Source organism: Rhinichthys klamathensis, unplaced genomic scaffold (assembly GCF_029890125.1).
Source record: "Rhinichthys klamathensis goyatoka isolate OS25496 unplaced genomic scaffold, OSU_Roscu_1.1 h1tg000032l_1, whole genome shotgun sequence".
NCBI classification, from domain to species: domain Eukaryota; kingdom Metazoa; phylum Chordata; class Actinopteri; order Cypriniformes; family Leuciscidae; genus Rhinichthys; species Rhinichthys klamathensis.
The window spans coordinates 2,643,122-2,661,782 of NW_026606581.1; the positions used below are offsets into that span (position 1 = coordinate 2,643,122).

The 18,661-nt window shown below is 36.4% G+C and overlaps 1 protein-coding gene across 1 annotated transcript; it reads right to left on the minus strand.

The window, feature by feature from the left end:
• Positions 1 to 312: 312 nt before the first annotated feature.
• On the minus strand, positions 313 to 9,116 carry mbip (MAP3K12 binding inhibitory protein 1). The gene is made up of 9 exons (XM_056245562.1): positions 8,940 to 9,116; positions 8,397 to 8,507; positions 7,534 to 7,743; positions 6,631 to 6,727; positions 6,187 to 6,252; positions 5,275 to 5,427; positions 4,217 to 4,314; positions 600 to 638; positions 313 to 520 (listed from the first exon to the last, which is right to left on the minus strand). The coding sequence occupies exons 1-9, from the start codon at positions 9,087 to 9,089 to the stop codon at positions 413 to 415; spliced, it is 1,032 nt and encodes a 343-aa protein (XP_056101537.1). The 5' UTR covers positions 9,090 to 9,116; the 3' UTR covers positions 313 to 412.
• Positions 9,117 to 18,661: the final 9,545 nt, after the last annotated feature.

An 18,661-nucleotide genomic window follows, 5' to 3' on the forward strand; every position in this document is an offset into this window, starting at 1 on the left:
TCCTTATAACTACCTTGCAGATCATTTACTGTAACGTAAAAAATTTCCGAGCCCCTAAAAATGAATTGTACACAACCAAATACATAACATCTACTGAGGATTTTTACTTTATTTTTAGAAAATTACTGGACTGTATGTGAAAACTGGGGGTAAGGAACATATGCACAAATAAAACTGCAGGAATTAGATTTATTAGTTAGTACATTAATTCACATAAATGGTGTCCAAAAAAGTAAACGCACAACACGCATGTATGACAAAGCAAAACATGTACATTTTTACAGATATAAAATATTCAGTGACACACTTCTTTGAAATCTGTGACCATCCATCACAGATCTATACATGACCAAAAGTAAAGATCTAACTCATTAAGAGAAGGTAGAAAACATTTAAAGCAAAAGTCCACGTGTCAGTATGGAAAGTCTCCTGCGTCTGTGGGTTGGAACTCACTGGTTTTCTTCATCAAGGCAGCTTTGACAGCACTTATCTTCCCATCCAGCTCAGCGAGACTGTAGTTCTGTGAAAACAAGAACGTTTTCGACCTTCGTATATTTTCCCCTCAATGAATACGCAAATGCATCAGTAATGGAACTTACCTGCGACATTGAGGCTTTAGGTCGTTTGTGTGAGTAATTCTGTGGGAAAAAGGAAATAAAAGCATGAAATGAATGCTGATTTATATGAACAATGCACATCAGTCGTCATTCAACAAAACGGCAAAGCATTTATCTCAATATCACCCTCTTACATGTTCTGTTTTTCCATAGAAAAAAAAATGAAAATAGGGGGGGGGGGGGGGGGGTATTTAATGCCAACCAAAACAATAAATTGAACCAAGGACACCCATGAGTGGACAGAAACGGCACATGATTAGAGTATGAAACAGATGTCCTTCAGCATCACTCAATCACCGCCAACAGACCCGAGCTGCTATAGACTTACACTGATTAATAGTATTAAGTGGGGGCCATCGGGATTCTTTCTGTCACCCAATGGCCCTTTCATTTATTCTGTCCATCTCTTTTTATCTATTACCCATAATTTATCTTCATTTTAATCACTTTTCAGTGTGCATATGGACCCACTTGGCAGATACATGATATCCGCTCACCCTGGTCAGCAGAGTTCAATTAATTCATTCGACTTGCTGAAAGCTGCGCTACAAACTAAGAAGATCAGCATATTTGACGGCACTCAAAGTCCCACTTTACAGGCAATATGCACACACAGACACACACACACACATTGTAAAGGACATGGAAATCAGCTAGCTTTCAGCCCAGCACTGAACTAAGTGAAGCTGGTGTGAGGAGGCGTAGAAATGGTTCAAGAGCACTTACTCAGCTAACTTTGATGGGCTACAATCTGACAGGGATAACAAATTCTGAAGTGAGGGGAAAAAATATCACTCATATCAGCTTTTAATGGTTTTGAAGAACTCTCTGGCCGACTGTCGTGAGCGCAGGAGGAAACGCATAAGTGAGAAGTCTTCAGCGTAACAGATAGTCAGTGTAAAAACAGAGGAACAAGTGACACAAACTCGGCCTAATTGCACAAAAAAAAGGGTCATAAGAGGTCATATCTTTTTTTTTTTAGCATTCTTTCGCCCTGACCTACACTTGCAGTAAGTCTTGTCAATAAGTCTCTTATGCTCACCAAGGCTGCATTTATTTCATAAAACCTACAGTATTTTTTTTTTTTTTTTTTTACATTTTAATATAATTTAAAATGTAATTTATTCCTGTGATGGCTTAATTTTCAGCATCATTACTCTAGTCTCCAGGGTCACGTGATCCTTCAGAAATCATTCTAATATGATTTGCTGCCCAAGACACATTTATTATTATCAATGTTGAAAAACATTTTTTGATTAACTGAAAGTTCAAAAGAACAGCATTTATTTGAAAAAGTTTTTACTGTCCCTTTTGATCAATTTAATCTGTCCTTACTGAATAAAAGTATAAAAAGTAAATAAATAATATCTTACTGACCCCAAACTTTTATTAAACTTTTGAATAGTAGTGTATAATGCACCACCATTTCTAGTGAAATGTCCCTTTGTATGTAACATGAGCAACAGTGCTTTTCTTCACAAGATTCAGCCTCTTTGCAAAGCCTGTTTTGAATTTTGACAGATTCATAAAACTATCTTCACTCAAATTTGCCACATTAATGAAATGGTCAGGGTAATGATCATCATGTTACAAATAAAGTTCACTGGCAGATGCTATTAGGATGAGGGGACATTCTCCTTCTAAACAGCATTTTATTGGACAAAACTTGTACATGCCTCTGAGATCAAGATGCATCAATATTTTTGTTAATTTTCCAAGGTTTTCTTTTATTTTTTTTATTTTAGGAATACACCAACACATAGACATTCATGTTTTGTTTTTTTATGCTGTCCTTAAAGGAAAACTTCATCAGACAATTTTCTTAATGTCAGTCGCGTCCAACAATTAAAGTGATATTTCACAGCTGGCAAAATGGCCTTTCAATAAAACTTGGTTGCCTGTACAGTAGAAAGGCAATTTTTTTAATTGCCTGTTGTCTTCCGTTTTGCCAAATAGGTAGGAAAACTTCAACACCCATAATGCACTGGGCGTCCAAGGCCTCTCACTCCCACCAGTCTATTATGGATGCGCTTACCAGTCAAATGCCGTAGGAAATACTTCTTAGCAAACTTGGTGTCGACTTGTATTGTTCCTTGGTGCAAGAATTCAAAACGTAAACGTTTAGCGGGAGACGGGAGTGAGTGACTTTTTCGGTTTCCAGTTAAGGATCCAGCGCGTTGAAGGCAATGTCAAAAAGGCGGCAAAGAATAGTAAATACGGAGAGAACGCAGTGATGGAAAATATTTTTTATACCCTTTATAATACCCTTTTTTCACTGTTGCGTAGAGGTAAGAAAGCCGTTGACATAGTTTTCCATTTCTTATACCATAATGCTGTTTAAAGTGTAGACATAATACGATACAATGATACTTATTTATTTTCAGTGATAAATTTACCCTTACAATAACTGTTCTGTTATTAATGAGGATACAAAAATGCGAAAGCCATTGAGTTGTCCAAAGTCCAAAAAAGTGGACTTCTGCTGACAAATAAACATGAATTTCTCGGTCCAGGAAACACGGAGAACATATTTACATGTACTACCGACAATGTAACAATACATTTAACCATTTAGCAGACGCTTTTATCCAAAGTGACTTCCAAATGAGGAGAGCAATAGAAGCAATCAAACTAACAATAGGGCACCAATATGCAAGTGCTGTGACCAGTCCCAGTTAGTCCAGCACAGTACACATAGCAAGGTTGTTGTTTTTTTTAAATAGATATACAATAGTAAGTGTTAGTATTAATGGATAAAGTGTTTTTGAAAAAGATGCATCTTCTGTCGTTTCTTGAGAATGGCTAAAGTCATTCCACCAATAGGGAACAGTCAGGGTAAAGGTCTGTGAAAGAGATTTTGTGCCTCTTTGGGATGGCACCACAAGGCACCGTTCACTTGCAGAATTCAAGCTTTTGGAGGGAATTAGTGAGTCTAGGTAAAGGGGTGTAGAGCCAGTGGTTGTTCTATAGGCAAACATCAGTGCCTTGAATTTGATGTGAGCGGCAATTGGCATCCAGTGCAATTTTACGAGGAGAGTGTGCTCTATCCGGCTCATTAAACACCACTCTTGCGGCAGCAATACAAAGCGGGTTGAAAATCGGCGAAGTTAGACTTTAAGCAATGCAATTGAATTATATTTTATTGAATTCAGTTATTAGTAAAAAATTCTCAAAACATCATTATAAATTTGAATGAATATCACTTTGTATGTGAAAGTTTTAAGCTTTAGATTAATTCTTAAGTATAAAAATGTACAAATTGTCATTTTAGGCAGGAACTCCAGTGGCATATTTACATGCTTATGTCTTGTTAGACATTTTTATCTATTAATCTTTTAGAATACAAACACACTGTGTGATTAGACAGTGGAATATAGTCTTTGATGTTGTGATTCATTTAAAAAAAAAAAAACTCCCCATCAAAATCACCTTATACCTAGTTCCCTGTGTTCATAAGCTACTGTGGATGTTCAAAGAGCATGGAACTTGTAGAAAGAAACCACTAAGATGAACAAACTAATTCAATATCTGATCATCCACTCCTCCAACAAACAAGGACACACACACACATTCTCTATCTCTCTTTTCCCACCACTTACTGTGGAGTGGAAGTACTCTGGCGAAAGACCCTCGAGCTCCAGAATTCGATCTTCAAGTTTCTTTAGCCGCTGATAAACGCTTTGAGGAACTGGACCTACTAAGAGACAGATACAGTAGAGTTAAATGACAAACTAACATTTATCTGTCTGTCAGCACACACTTAGGACTACGAAAAATAGTCTAATTAAATATCAATGTCTAATACATTAAAGGGGCTATATGTAGAATTCAGAAACCTGTGTTATTAGTGAGACCGGTGGCTATTAAGTGAACTGCATCCAGCAACTTATTGCTCATGATCACACTTGTGCACACCTAATGTACAGGAGACTGAATGTGATTCAAGGCCTTGATATCTACTCACAGCGAAGTTCTTTTTCGTTCTTTGCTTAGAAGTAAAAATACGTTTGCAGCAATATATTGTTAACAACTTCAAGACGCGTCCACGCTGCTGAGAGCAACGGTTAGATGAAAATGTAAATATGTGCTGTGCTCTTTCCTCTCAATAACAAAAACACAACAAAAATGACAGCGGTGAGAAAACAGCAGTTAAGAAACAATCTGATCATAGCGATGTTGATATGATCCCTGCTGGCAATTCAGTGGCATCATGTCAACAGATGAGGTAATTATAATTACACTGTTGTGATAGTTTGATTATAAAGTATATTTGAGACTGTAGACTGTGCAGATCTGGCTATGTGAGACTTTGGTTTGAATTAATCCCTTTTCTTAGCATGACACATTGACATGACAGTACAGAATTTCTCTTTCAGCATTATCCTGAACATAACTACCCGTTTCATAGAATGGATGAGAGGCTTTTGGGAGCGCGTTAAGTCACATTCGGCACACCTGGCAAAGCAACCCTCAGAGTCCTTCACGAAAGAAATCAGTATACAGGCTTTTAGACAACCTAGGTAATCGGGGAAGTTCTCGGTTCAAGCTGTTGACACATTGGCAATAAAAAAAAAATTAATATACAGTATATGAAAATTCTTACATTATAGCCCCTTTAAGACAGTGAACTTTCTATAGCTCTTCTATTGATCCTTACCTGGTGGAAGTTTCAGGTGAGATTCCATGTTACGGAGCCTCTCCTCAATGACAGGGTTTCCACAGTCTCGGCTGATGGACCCCTGCTGCTGGTCTCCTAACTCAGAATGTGCCCCTCTGGTTTGAGGTCCGTATGTATTTATAACACGTGTCACTGCAATAGCAAACAAACACCAATTAATGCCCCACAAATCGACAGATCATCCAGATATTATTAGTCTAGAATGTGAGTGCAAGTACATGAAACACTAAACAGAGTGTACAATCATTTCATATTTTAATCATTAAAAAAAACTATATTTATATACTGTATTTACTACCATTATTTCCTACAACAAAATTTCTGTTTGGAACATGTATATGTACATGTAAAAAAGTACACTACTGTTAAAAAGTTTTTTTTTTTAAAAGTGAAATTTTTGTACACTCACATTGGCTATATATATTTGGTCCAAAATACAGTACACAGCAATAATGTGAAATATTATTACAATTTGAAAACCTTTTTCATTTTAATATACTTTAAAATATAATTTATTCCCGTGATGGCAAAGTTGAATTTTCAGCATCAATGCTCCAGTCTTCAGTGTCACGTGATCCTTCAGAAATCATTCTAATATGCTGATTTGCTCCTCAGGAAACATTTATTATTATTTTCACATTGAAAATTGTGCTGCTTAATATTTTGTGGAAACGGTGATACATTTTTCAGGATTCTTTGATTAATAGAAAGTTGTTGTTTTTTTTACAGCATTTATTTAAATCTTTTGTAACATTATAAATGGAACTATGAATAATTTAGTGCATGAATAAAAGTATTAATTTTCTTTCAGACAAAAAAAATCTTACTGACCCCAAAAATTTGAACAGCAGACTTGAGTTTCCATATAATGAGAATGAACAAGCGTCTAACCTTTGACGTGACTCTTGAAACCAGGATATGGTGTGAAGACTGCATCAGTTCTTGCACAGCTGTCTTCTATAGACCACACGGGAAAAGAATGTTAATTTGTAGAGTTTCTGCAAAAAAGTATATATTTATTTATATATATATATATATATATATATATATATATGTATACATTTACAAAAGAAATAGCATAAAATGTCTGCTTTAATGATTAATTGCACATATACAATAGTAAACACCCCATAGATGACCAAAGCAAATGACCTGATTTGGTAAAAATAAAGAGCTTTTAAGATCTGGTTGTATTTGGAGAATTGAGTCTTAGATGATGTGTGTATTGAGTCTTAGATGATGTGTGTATTCTGACCTCACGGCCGTGGAAATCAGCACTCTTACAAACATTGGCAATTGCTGTGTAGTATTCCTCTGACCACCCCCCATTCTCACCCTGATTGCAGTCGATCACGTTGCAAAACTCTCGCACATTGTTTTCATTGATCTCCAGCTGTTTGCGCTCTATAAATGCAGATATCCTGCGTTCAATCTGAGAAAATGAGAGCGAGAGAGAGAGAGAGCAATGAGGGTCAGACTGATGAGCTATTGAAGAAGAAAAAAATCAATCCACTGTCTTCTTTTTTGCTGTTTAGTTTTAATGAGGAACACTAGGCCATATGGGCTGCATGACTAACAAATGACCGCAGTGGACACAATTATTCCAAAAATCAAAATATTTCTCACACGCAACCATTTCAGATAGTTGTGATTTGCTTGGGCCTTTTATTACAGTGACTGTAAATAAATAAGCAATAAAAATGAGGGCCTCCTTGTCCTTCGCCCACATGCAATTTCAGCATGTAATGAACATCCACTTCATAACGTTGCAAGGACCAGGACCTCTCATAGGACTCTCAAAGTGGGTGGCTATTTGTTTCTCTCTAAAGGAAAGCAGGCGGCGAAAGAGCCTTCCATTCATTCTCAACTGTCTGTCCACAGATAGCAATTCACACTCCCTATGACTGGCCAACTGGGGCAGATTATATGCAAATAATAAATAGTGACCGTCAAACAATCAACTTTAATTGTGCTTGGGAAGAGATTGCTTGAATACATCCACAATTTGAATGTTTGGTACAACGATAATCATTAGTAAATACAAATAAAACCAATAACAGCTTAACTGTTCAACTAAATGGACAAAGTATTATACAAAATAATGCTTTTATTGCAGGCAGCATAAAAACAAAGGTTATTTTTTTTTCGGTTTTTATTTATTACAATGCTCACTCTACTTTGTGAGAATATAAAGTTACAATGTAATAAAAATAAATAAGGTTTTATAATAGGTTTTACCTCAGATTTAGCAGCCTTGATCTGCACATTATCATCGACTTGGGTCTTGTTACGATCCTCAAGGACAATGCAGTGGTCAGATGTAGGAGCAACATGCTCCGAGTCAACCAACATCTGCTCAGGTGTATCTGCTCTTTCTTTCCTATCACTGTTGCCTGGATTGGAGTGACTTTCAGAATCCACCATTTGCTTCAGATTTTCAGAGACTGACTGGAAGAATCAGAAAGTTAAATGACAAGTGAAGTGGTAACACAGACAGTTCTTCTGTCCCTTGCGCCATCTTTCAGTTTTCAATGTGTAATCATAATGACAAATTATGTCTTAGGCAAACAAACATGGGATAATGTACAGTCAAGCTGGTCATCATCTCAAAATAAACCCTAACGGGGTGATCTGAACTTGAAGCAGTTTTGGAGGAGAGAACCATTTCTGGGATTATTTTGCGATAACAGCTGCACATATTTCCACTTATGGACCTTATTCTGGGCAAAATGTCATTTTTCAAAACTTTAAACGAGACTGTAAGGGATAGATGTGAAAACAGCTAAATTATCAACACAATTAGTACAAGCATTGGTAAATTTAAGGTGACGAAGTTACACCTTACTACATGTACTTAGTAATAACAGTAAATTATGCATAATTACAAGTAACTAACCCTAAAGCCTAACTGTAACTCTATAGTATATACATGTAGTAAATTAATATCACTCAGTACTTGTTTGAGTAAGTACAATGCAACTACATCACCTTAAAATAAAGTGTAACCCAAGCATTGTCTATCCTCCACAGCCTTGTTTCCATTAAAAAAAAATATATGAAATTTTAATGCACATGATAGCACTATTTGTGTGTCTAATTACCTGTAATTTGGAGATGTGCTGTTGTAAACAGGTGTACACATCAGATGGCTGAAGCTCAGAGACATTGTTGACATTGGCACTTATGCTCAACACTTTCTCATCCACTTTTAACTGAAAAACAAGAGAAAGTTATTTGTTATTGTTGTACATTTGCTTTTAATGGGTATCCCTGCTGAAAAAATACTAAACTAGCCTAGGTAGAGTCTCCCTGTCTGGTCAGGCTGGTCTGTTTATTGGTTTTAGTCTAGAGGCATTAAAACCAGCAACGATCAGCTGGACCAACTGAGACCGTAAACCTCATAACCTCTTGCTAGTGGTGTTTCAGCAGGAATATTAGAATATTCACATGCATTCATTTTTATTGCTTTACTGCAGAGAATCCATAAAATATTACGACAAGGGTGATCTGGTTACTTCGGGAAAAAACTACAGGTTAATAAGACTTTAAATGTAGGCTATATTAAAATAACTGTTATGTGCTCGCACATTGTGATACCCAAGTTTTCCCAACCCTGTTTTAAAGCGCATCATATTTGCACAAACCTTTACGCCAAGCTCAGCGAGTGACTCGATAATAGAGCCAATGCAGTCTTTGAATACACCCCGGTGTCCACCATGATGTGAAATCTGGCTGCTGCGCTGCTCCTGTTTACTTTCTGCACGCGCATCGCGTCTCTCTCCGTCCGCCGCCATCACACTTCCGCTCCTGACGGCAGCGCTGATTGGACTAACCCGCTCCTGTATAATATGACCTCACTTCCGCTAGGAATATACTTTTTTTTTTTTTTTTTTTTTTTTTACAGTACACATAGATAAACATAGAAACAAAGCAGACAAAAAGGTGATACACAGATACAGATGTGTTGGCAAAAAAAAAAACAATGTAATAAATGTACTACTTAAGAGGACACAAAGGATGAATGTCAGAGATTCAGTTTTCACTGCTTTAGCTTTGGATAGTGTCCATATGCGTGTCTAGATAATCTTTGAGTAGAGAAAGGAGAGGTTTAGAGCCAGTACATTTTTGTTTATGTATATGAAATCTAGTTAGTATGAAACACAAATTAATTATGTATTATTTCCCTGTATTCTCGTTCAAGTAGTCAAACAATCCAAAGAAAACTACTTTAAAACTGAATGAAAAGTCACTTACAAAAAAAGACGGACAAACATTAACAAATCTGAGCGAAATTTCTCTGTGTGGGTACATTGCCAAAACAAGTGAATGACATCTTCATACGAAGAGTGACAAAAACAGCAATTCACTTCAATGTCTGATGTATATTTCCTATGAAAGGTTTTGGTCGGGTAACACTTGTGATACTTTATTGGTAAGCAGATACTTGAGACAAAGACAAGACCATATTTTCTCACAGGGTGCATTCTCTTCAATATTATTACAATATGGTATTACATAAGGCATTGTTATTATCTCTCTGGAAGAGAGCTCTGATTTTATTGTATTTATTTTTTTGTTGCTCTTGTGTCAATTATGTTTAAAGAGTAAGTGCATGGCCATTGAGGTTTATAACCTTGCATATTAATTAGCAGTAATAGGAATTATATAGATCTATACAAAATCTGAATAATTATAAATTCTGCCATGCTGTCCGACTAAAAAAATGTTGTTTTTGGACCAGTTGTCAAAGAAAAGTGATTTATTCTTGTAGAGAATATCCTTAGTGTTCCATAAGTAATATCCGTGCAGAGATAAGTTGTGTTTGTATATCAGGGACCAGCCCAAGAGCATCTGCTTATGGAAATTAGAAAGTTTAATACGCCTCTAGGAATATACGCTCTGATCGTGGTTCAAAAATGTCGACAGCAAAACAGAACTAGGGTCATTTTACTTTCATTTAAATTGTTTGAAAATTCTTAATTTGTTTTACATTTATTATATGCATTCTTCTGTTTCATTCTGTTGTGTTTTTATTATGCCATATTTGACAATTTGTCCATATAATTTTTTGGAACATGTGGTGTACTATGATAGTTCCTTTGTATTTTTAGTTACATTGTATTTTTTGTTGCATATTTGTAAGTGCCACATAAATGTCTGTATAGCCTACATCTTTATCATGTATACCCTTCTGTATCAAACACTATAATATAGGCTATTGTAAGCTATGAATATGATATGATAATTTGGTAACAATTTATTTTATTGTGTCCTTACACGTTAAGTACTTAATTACTGTACTTTTTCAATTATGCCAAATTACAAGCAACTTTAGTAAGTAGATGTTGTTAACATTACTCAGTTTGTGTAAATATATGATCAAATGCACTAAAATTGTGAATACTGTAAAATATTATTACAATGTAAAACAAATGTTTGTTTTTAAATGTACCGTAATTTATTCCTGTGACAGCAAAGTCACTGTCACTTTTGATAAATGTAATGCAATAAAACTATTAAATTACAATTATCAATTATCTATTACAATTATCCCATAATTTACTCACCCTCAAGCCATCCTGGGTGTATATTTTTTCTTATTTCTTCTTTCAGCCAAATACAATCAGAGTTATATTTAAAAATATCCTGGCTCTTCCAAGCTTTATAATGGGAGTGAATAGTAACTGAGATTTTGAAGCCCCAAAAGGTGCATGCATCCATCATAAAAGTAATCCATACAGCTCCAGGGTGTTAATAAAGGCCTTCTGTAGCAAAGCGATGCGTTTTTGTTGGAAAAATATCCATATTTATAACTTTATAAACTATATAATCACTGGCTTCCGGTAACGGCCGTATATACGAGAGTCTAGTTCTGGCGAAACTCTGTTTGGCGAAAGAAGAAAGTCATATACACCTACAGGATGGCTTTAGGGTGAGTAAATTATCGTATAATTGTAATTTTTGGGTGAACTAACCCTTTAATAACCTTTATTTTTTAATCTTATGGACCCAAAAAAGCCAAAACACCTTAAAATAAAGTGTAATTGATACTTTTTATAGCCTTTTTTGCAGTGTCAAATATTATATAACATATACTGTAATCCACATATATTTTAAGTGTAAAATTACTAATGATAATGCATCTGTAAAGACAACAGTTTTCTGGGTAGCCAGTTAATATTATTCATAATATACCTTTTCTGTATTGGTCAATGTAGCCGAGGTCTGGTTTGTTTTGAGTCATAAAGACATTTCTCTTCTTGTTAATCACATCCCCTGTCAATCAAAGTAGTGTCAACTCGGCTGAGCTTGTATATTGTGGCCAAAAATGTGACCTTTAAGACAAATTGAAGGGTTTTGACATTGGTTCAGTATCCCTCATATTCAACGTCAGACGTTTCACTCTTTAGGGGATATTGTCAGATTGTGCTCAGCACTCAAAGTTTTTCTTCCAGGGAGCGTTTTGAAAGGCAGGCTGCCCGTTTATAGCAATACTGACTGTCAAACAATAGTGTAAGGGCAATAGGGATGGGAAGCTGCTCACAATGGAGCTCTTTTCTGTCCCGAGAAAGTGTGGGAAAATCTCCCTCGTCTATTCATACATTTTTTCTTCTTTTTTTCCATATAATGAGGAGACTGATGAACGCAACAACTGAGAAAAAGAACAATTGCCATCAATGACAAAGCACAAGTGCTCGATGCTGAACCCTGTAATGTCTTCTGGAAGGGTTAATCATTTTAGGAAGGGTTTTGGAGACAAACCTTTCAGCTCCAGTCCTTTCTGTGGCGCTCTTTAATTCCTCCAGTTGGAAGAGAACTGTAACACTTGACATCCTCTTACACTCTGTGCTGTTTGAGCATATTCCCACGCAGCAGGACACATCAAGACAGTGGCTTGGGTCGGCCTCTAAGAGAAACCAGGGTTTTAGTTTAAGACATGTAGAAACTTGCTGATGTATCTACTGTACAGATTATATATATTTAATTTATTCTTGTGATGACAGCTGTCTTTGCTGATCATTACTCCAGTCTTCAGAGTCACATGATCCTTCAGAAATCATTGATGCTCAAGAATCCTTCATTATTAATTTTATCAATGTTGAAAACAGTTTTTGCTTAATAAATGCTTTAATACATTTCATAAATAAATTTCATAAATGCAAATAAATGTTGTTCATTGAATGTTCTATCTATTCAAAGAATCCTGAAAAAAGTACCACCATTTCCACAAATACATGAAACAGCACAACTGTTTTTAACATTGATAATATTAAGAAATGTTTCTTGAGCACCAAATCAGCATATTAGAATGATTTCTATCTATCTATATCCATCCATCCATCCATCCATCCATAATTCTTAGCTGCAGACATGTTGTTCGTCTACTGTACTATCTATCTATCTATCTATCTATCTATCTATCTATCTATCTATCTATCTATCTATCTATCTATCTATCTATCTATCTATCTATCTATCTATCTATCTATCTATCTATCTCTTAACTTCTCAGCTGCAGACATGTTGTTTGTCATCCATCCATCCATCAACTGCAGACATGTTGTTCGTCAAGTGATTAACAGGCAATTGCTTTTTTCTTATATTTTTTGTTTTCAATAATACTTTAAACATGGTCTAACATTCGCTTAAAGTCCCCCTGAGGTGTAAATCACGCTTTTAATGCTGTTTATATGTCTATGTGGTGTTTTTAATTTGCTTTAAGACAAACCATTTGCTGAGCAATTTGCCCTTAAAACTGCAATGAACCAAAGAAAGTCTCAAAAATGCGGTTTGAAATGTTTCTGACGTCACAAACTACCTTGTAACCAATCAGGTCAACGTGTGATCGTCAACGAGTGGAATTGTTTTTCAAGGAAAAAAAAAACGTTTAAATATGTCATTTTGGTGATCAAAGATGCGTTTTAAAGGATAAAATGATTGACAGGGGACTTTATTTTACTTCATCCATCTCTTAACTTCTCAGCTGCAGACATGTTGTTCGTCAAGTGATCAACAGGCGATTGCTTTTTTCTTTCATATCCTTTGTTTTCAATAATACTTTATCATTGATCATGGTCTAACATTCGCTTAACATACTTTATACTGTGAGCAACACTGTTTACATTGCTCTCAAGGCACTCAAAAATGACCCTTGTTGACATTCAAATAACACCAAGTACTTACAAACAATTCATACTCTCTAAATATCTGATTGTGTTGGTGTGTATTCAGTGAGATAAGCGGCTCCTCTGCGTCTCATTTACACTGGAAAAACAGGGAACGTTTCTGATGCTGAGTGACCAATTACAGGCATTTGACGTTTATGGAGCAGGATTTTGATCTCTTGTTTGAGAAAAACATTGTTGGTGGTCAGGTCAGTAGAAGGTACGAGTCATCAGTTTCCAGTTATATTCTATTTTACCCAGAAACGGTGAGCAGAATGTGCAAGGGCAGATCTACATTATTGTTTCACCTATTTCCTGTTCAACTGCATCTCTTAGTAAAATGCCTTTGCCTTTGTGTCTCATCCTTTCTTTCTCTCTGGAGCGTAAAGGAGTACATGAAGAAAAAAACGAAGTCGGTGGGGAGTCTGAAAGAACCTGAAAGAGAGAGGAAGAGGACCATTCAATTTAGAAATATCTAAGACCCACCTAATATGTAATAGTGACCTCAGGTGCTTTCATCTATTTGCTGTACACATAGTGATCAGATTTAGAAAGGAAGTATAGCCCTATCTGCCATGTTTTCATTTCTTCAAAGCAGCCTACGTAAGGTACACCACATCTTCCTGTTCAAATCTATAAGAATGCACTGGCAACATACAGTACGTATTTCTGATGTTGTTCTATATAGAAGCATGTGACGGTTTGTGCATTATTTCTACATGCCTCCAGAAGAATTGGTATTTTCTATTAAAATAATGGAAATGCTACTGACATGAACAATAATACCTCATTGTGAAATGAAAACAGGAGTGACAGAACATTCTGTTTCTATTGTGAATTTATTTGATGCATTTAGTGTAATGATGCAAAAAGTCACAGTTTACTAACTCATAACTTGTATGTGCTTTGTTATTTAATAATTTCTTGCTTATAGAACAGCTTAGAGATTCTCTTACCAATATCTTAATGTTGTATTGTTGTGATGTTGGAACATCATCCTGTCAAATGAAAGGGTTATTCAAAACATTTATGCATTTTATCAGTTCTTGCTTTCCCTGGGATTCAAACCCATGATGTTTGTGTGGCTAGCACAATGTTCTAGTATTGGAGATAACTAAAGGAAATCCAATATTCTATCTCAAGTAAGAGATGAATTTGTGACAAAATACTATGTCTAGACACACAGCATTTGACTTCAAAATATTTTTCCCATCCCTTAAGTCAAATAAATAGGCCTAATATTTGTTTATTTAATATGGTTAAGCATCTTTGAATTTATCATCGGTTATGCCAACCTTATCATACCAGACATACAGTATGTGTTATTTCTGGGTCGTTCCCCACCAGGTTTAACATTTTTAACATTAACAAAATGTTGCTCCTATATCCCGATTTACATTATCATGAGATACTATTTTACAACACTGTATTCTGTATGTGGATAAACACAATTTGATCATCAAAAATAAATAAATAATAAAGACAAGGGATTAAATGCCATTTTCCTCTCTTGTGTGACGAGTCAATTTTGTAGAAGCGTCTTAGCTATTGTCTTGTAGTCAACACACAGACAATTAGCAAACATTACAATTATTTCTTGAATAATGAAAGTCAACTGTACTGAGTTTAATTGAAAATCCATCTAATACCGTTCTGCCTTTTATCGAGGGGATTTGCTCCTACAGCCTTGCTAAGTTTTCTCGCTCCTTGTCTCATAACTCCCCCTCGGCCCCCGCTCACAGGAAGCTGCACCTGTCACCTGGGGGCCCCTGCCTGCACTCAGGATACATTTACATAACCTCATTTAGCAGTTCACAAATCAGAGCCATTAAGAGCTGCTAACAGGAACCAAGGGTTCTAATTTAGCCTGCCTTTCACAGTGGGAAAATTGGGCAGCTCAGGCCTACAAATAAAGACTCAGGTCTTGGCTTTGATTGTTGATTGTGATGGTAAATGTGCGGATGATTAGAGCAGATTTTCCCCTTTATTGATTTTCTGCCAAAACACAGCATGCCACGGTCCTGCACTAGGAAGCTAACTCGGATCGGGAGAGGGGGGCAAAAGCTTGAGACGAGGGCAGGGGTCTGCGTGATCACGTGGCAAGAAGTCTTTGCACACCACCGCCGTAATACTGAATATGAAATTGCAAGATGGCAAACACGAGGCTGTGAATGAGAGATTAATGAGAAGCTTAAAATATTAAGTTACATGTTTCCCCAGGTGACCATTCATTGAGCACAAAAAGAGCAACGTCAACATTACCAGCAAGCAAACGCGTTTCCTTCTTAAGCAACACTGAAACGATATAAATGAAGTAGGAAATAAAATCAAGTGGAGCATGTTGGGCTTTATTAGATATTATATTTGGACACACTGTACAACATTACAAAGCTATTCACGTCGTCATGATATTGTTCTCATGAATTAAATCTCTTTTAAGAAAACATTTAGGAAAAAATCCAAGTGTATGAAATTGCTAACTAAGTTTTGCTATAACATTATTGCTTAAAATTCTTCATTAACCCATCTTCATGTCATTCTAAACCTGTATGACTTTCATTCTATATTGTTTTGTCTATAAGTCAATGTGGTCCAATGCTGTCTTGGACTCCATTGACTTTCATTTTACAGACAAAAAGAAAAAATTTTGTACAATATATATATATATTTTTTTTAAATATCTTACTTCGTGTTCTGAAGTGGAAAGCAAGTCATTTTGAAAGGAAATGATGACACTGTTATACTGTAAAGGCAAAACTGTATAACCGATAAATTAAATAAAAGATGCTGCAAATGTCCATCCTTATATCCGACAAAATTGTGACTGAATATCCTAAAGGGGGATAGTCTGAAATAAATGGAAATATCTCAAACAATAGAACGTACTTATGAACAAAAGCATTCACATCTATGATATCAATGCTCTTTTCTATTTCACATTGATTGAAGTCATTCTAATTCATAAATGCATTTTGTTGCCACCATGAATCCACCCCATGCAGACTTTTTTCCTGGAAAGAACAGCCGTGCAATCATGTGGATGATTTTAGCTTTAACCCCTTTCATTTACCATTCATCAGATAAACTTCAGCGTGTCACTATACATAGCTCATGTCAAGTATGCTTACTCGAAATGGCTCTCAATCGGCAGTCGATTTGGCAAAGATCTTCTTATAATATGAAAGAGCTGATTCAAACTTACACGTGTTCACTGCCAAACTGGTGAATCTGAAGGTGTCTGAAGTGTTTGTTGTCTTAACGGGCAGAGGAACTTCATTAGCCGAGTCATGGAGCCCTTTCCATTCCCTGTTTTGGATACATATTGAAGCTGTGGTTTGGTGCCATGTGTGGATGCCATGCCAACAGTGTGATGCAGAAAATAAAAAAGCAATGTCATCCTCAAGAATGGTTGATCCTAGAGCAGAAGATCTGGCATAACCATGGCACACTTTGGATGTCTTCCTTAATCTGACAATCAGGTATTGGAGCCTCTACAAACACAATCCTGTTCAATAACAGAGACAGTGCTGGGGTAATTCCAGACTGATAACCACTGCTATAGCAGTTTATAGTGAAACGCTTATGATCAGACATTTCGGCTTAAATCTCCCAAAATTAATGAGCCACATAATGGGAAATGTCCCTGTAGACAGTCGCCATTAAGCTATAACGCATTACGCTGTCATTCTCTGCCTTTGAAAACGATGGAGCAACAAACAACTGTTGTTGTCCCTGCGGCAGCATCCCGTTTAAATTAGCTTTAATGAGCATGTAATTGCTGGGAATAGACTGAGCAGACCAGAAGCAAACAAGGTTTCTAATTGATTTGCATTTCTCTTCTTTTTCTTTTTTTTTTGTGAGCAGGCGCTCATTGTCCAAGCGCGCTATTGATCGGCCACTGTGTATCGCCCCGCATGTGTTTCCCTTCATTAACTGATAACGGGTTACTGATGACTCCCATCCCGGCTCTAATGTGGCTTAACGCCTACTTTGTTCCCGTGTCATGTCGGAGGGCAGCCCGGAATAATGAGTAAGTGGGTGGGCTGTGTTTGGGGCTATCTGCTGGGGAGGCGTTACTCTGCCGGGTGCAAGGAGATCACTGGAGGGGTTAAAAAAGCAGCACCTCTTAGGTCTGGATTGCTTTTAACTGCTGCACAGCGTGGGTCCCTCTTCCATTTTAACAAACAACCTGAAGCGATCACTTGGGCTTAGGGCTCGATTAGTGATATAGACTCCAAACTCTATATCACACTATACAGTTAGCTTTAAACAAATAGCTAGAAATGCATTAACACATCCATGATGCTGTGGTGACCATGGGCATTTTAGGTTGCAGCGCAACAACATTTTTTAGGTTGCCGCGCACCAAAAAGGCACCATGGCTACATTTTAAGGGTGCAATAGCTGCAGTTTTGTTAATTCAGCATTTTCCCGAGATCTTTCAACGAAATATTAGTTATGTAATGGCAACAAATATTGCAATAGCAGTCAACACTAACGACCGAGTCGAGTGAGTAGCCTTCGAGGTAGCGAATTCGTACAATTTGTCTAAACTCCAGTGATGGGTAGGTTTAGGGGCGGGGTCAGTGGTAGGTCATTTGTACGAATTCATACGAAATGGGCAAACTCGTAAAATATGTACGATTTAGCAAAAATCGTACGAATTCATATGAGTGAGGTGAGGTCGTATGAATTAGCCACCTCGTAAAATACGTACGAATTGCCGTGAGATCGGGTTGGTTGTTAAAAAAAAAAAAAAAAACTACTGCATTACATTTTTAAGTAGGCTACTATCAACTTTGATATTTAAGTAAATTCAACTTAAATCACAATAAACTGACTTAAAAAATAGTGGAATCTTGTATAGTTGAAAATGGCTTAACTTATTTTGATGATTTAAAGCAATGTAAAAACATAACTTATTGATATTTTTTTACAGTGTAGTCTCAGTAAAACAATTCAATAGTAAATAATACAGTTAAATAGCCTTGTTCGTTCCAAAGCTTAATAACTGTAGCAAGGAAAAAAATTCCCTAAGATTACTAAGGCAAGTTGGACTGCATGGGGGAGTGTTGGTGTCTGTCTTTCAGACTGGTAAAATAGGCCTAAATGTAGCTATGTGATTTATATTGTGCATATAGCTTACTCCGGAAACTAAACAACCAGTCACAGAAATTATAATCGACACAGACGTTTACCCT